This window comes from Salvelinus sp. IW2-2015, linkage group LG27, assembly GCF_002910315.2.
Source record: "Salvelinus sp. IW2-2015 linkage group LG27, ASM291031v2, whole genome shotgun sequence".
NCBI lineage: Eukaryota > Metazoa > Chordata > Actinopteri > Salmoniformes > Salmonidae > Salvelinus > Salvelinus sp. IW2-2015.
In genome coordinates this window covers 37,207,406-37,210,001 of record NC_036867.1, presented here as the reverse complement: position 1 = coordinate 37,210,001, position 2,596 = coordinate 37,207,406, and the positions used below count along the sequence as shown (strand labels likewise).

The following is a 2,596-nucleotide window of genomic DNA, read 5'->3' as shown; positions in this document are numbered from 1 at the left end:
AAATTCTCATTATTCTTTGTCTGTGTGTGTGCGCAGTATTCAGCGGGCAGCATTGGCCATCATAGAGAACTACTACAGGGACTTCTCTGTCCACAACCTGGCCCTGCTCACCGCCTCTAAGTCCCGGGCCGCTAAGCACCTGGCCGGCCTCAAGGTCTATAATGTGGATGGTGAGTTCCCGGCAACCCCCGCGACTGGTGAGTGCATGGAGACTCCTTGGGTTTATCTATACATGTTCTCTTATCTGTCCTTTGAGCTTAATGTTTGACTCTCTCCTCTCCTCGGTTGCTCTCTAACACCCAGAGGTCTTTAAAGCTAAACTGAAGTCTTACCTTTTGGACAGTAAGTTCAGTAGTTCTATAGAATAACTCTCTCACTAAAACCCTGCATCTCTGAGCACTGTCTGAACTCACTGACTAACCCGCCTCTCTCTCACTGGAGCTGCACACCAAACCAATCCCCTTGCACACCACTTTAATCGGCATGCCTCATTGGTTTAGAGYCACAGCTGTGAAATGATTTAACTCACTTGTGTAGGCCACACCCAAAGCATGTGATGTCACTATCGACGTTGACCTTGTGACTATTTATCGCTGCTTCTATTTACTAATGTTATACATTTTCACTTTTAGCTGAACATTTGCTTTGACTGTTTCTGATATGGAATAATAATTTGTTGAATTTGTAAAGTCAGCTCTGGGCAAGAGTGAAATCTAATAGGATATCTGGAGAGAGGGAAATTAAATAAATGCGTTTGTTTGAACATGTTTAGTTTTGAAGTGAAGATGCATCATGAGTACTCAAGAAATCTCCTTCTCCGTGTTCCCCATAAGTGTACCGCACCTCCACCCCGCCCCCTCGTTCGCTCTCTGCTTCTCTCGCTCATTGCCCCTCTCTCTCTCTGGCTCTTGCTCTCTTCCTCCCTCTATTCTATCTCTGCCTCCCTCCTCTCCATCRCTCCCTCAACCCTCCAGTAGCGCTCAGAGATGAGACAGCCAGCAGTGTTAAATCAATAGCTATACTGCCCACTCTGTCGCTCTCCTCTCGTTCTCCTCATTGAGGAGCTGGTCTCTGGGGAGTGTCATCACAGTAACTGCAGCAGGGACAGTGATTTTGGGGTAGTCTGGGAGAGAGACTATTCTCCCTCCAGAATCCATGACCAAGATCCATCACCTAACCACTAAGCATGGTAGAGGCTGTTAGAACACACACTTCAGATGAGTTGGCAGGAGACATGGCTTTGCTGAAATGAATCATGATACTCATAGACAGNTCTCCTCTCGTTCTCCTCATTGAGGAGCTGGTCTCTGGGGAGTGTCATCACAGTAACTGCAGCAGGGACAGTAACATAGGGAAGTCTGGGAGAGAGACTATCCTCCCTCCATTATCCATGACCAAGATCCATCACCTAACCACTAAGCATGGTAGAGGCTGTTAGAACACACACTTCAGATGAGTTGGCAGGAGACATGGCTTTGCTGAAATGAATCATGATACTCATAGACAGCCACCCTTAATTCCCAATGTTTAGCTTTTCAGTACTATATTWTATACAGAAATGCACATGTACAGACCCACAGGGCTCTCTCCTTTATATCAAGCAAGCTGTGTTCTTTTGATCACTAGGTAATTCTTCTTCATGGTATTAACCCCCCAACAAAAAATCTCTCTTTTGGGTTGGTAAGTTCACAGTTTCATGACCTGACTGGCAGTGCAAACATGGCTGCCGTTTCTCAGACTGGAGAAATAGGGCATGGATATATAATGMATTCTCCCGTCCCGAACCGCCAGCCTACCCTACATTAATACTGCAGCAGCTCCAGCCCTCTTTTAGCCCCTATTAACATGAGCCGTCGCTCTCTTGCATATTAACACTCTCATAATGACATGCGCATGACATTCAACTTTTGAAGTTGGCCTGGGAAYTMTATTAAGACGGACACTCAGCACCGCCCAAAGACACAGAGYGGCAGAGTAGCAGAGAACCCGGAATAACTGAATGTTAAACAGTGGCTGCGTGGGTGTGGTGGTTTGAACTTGGAACATGCATTTTCAACTATACAGATTTTTGTTGATGACTACAGTGTTCCGTCCTTTATGATTTTAGGTTTTACTACTATTCAAAGACGCAAAGAAGTGTTTTTTTTATTTTTTAGAAGTGTCTATATGTCTGTCTTACGCTGAGTATAGGGCATGTTTGTTAGTGTGGAGATATCTTGACACACTGACTTTGCAAGATTCTGTATCAATGGAAATAATGAACACCTGTATTAACCTAACATCCCTCTGTTTTCTGCCTCCCTAGGCCCTGGGAACAACGCAGCGACTGGATTGGCCCACTCCCAGTCTCAGGCTATGATTGCCGCTGCCGCCCGCCGTCGAGATACCAATCACAACGAGCTGTACTACGAGGAGGCGGAGCACGAGAGACGCGTCCGCAAACGCAAGGCCCGGTYAGAGACAGGTTTGGGGGGGTTTTCGACTGTTTGATAAATGAATGGAAGGACACATGGGGATTGTTTTTGTACGTATTTGTGGTAAAGGAGCCGTTTGGACTTACCAAGCAAACAGATACTAAAGTATGTCTCATCTCTTT

The 2,596-nt window shown here is 45.9% G+C and overlaps 1 protein-coding gene across 1 annotated transcript in view; it reads left to right on the top strand.

The window, feature by feature from the left end:
• LOC139023125 (uncharacterized) overlaps positions 1-2,596 on the top strand; it is a 27,510-nt gene that overhangs the window by 16,775 nt on the left and 8,139 nt on the right. Inside the window, exons 3-5 of the mRNA XM_070435542.1 lie at positions 37-197; positions 304-342; positions 2,306-2,453. Coding sequence (XP_070291643.1) covers positions 37-197; positions 304-342; positions 2,306-2,453 — 348 coding nt within the window. The remainder of the gene's footprint in view (positions 1-36; positions 198-303; positions 343-2,305; positions 2,454-2,596) is intronic.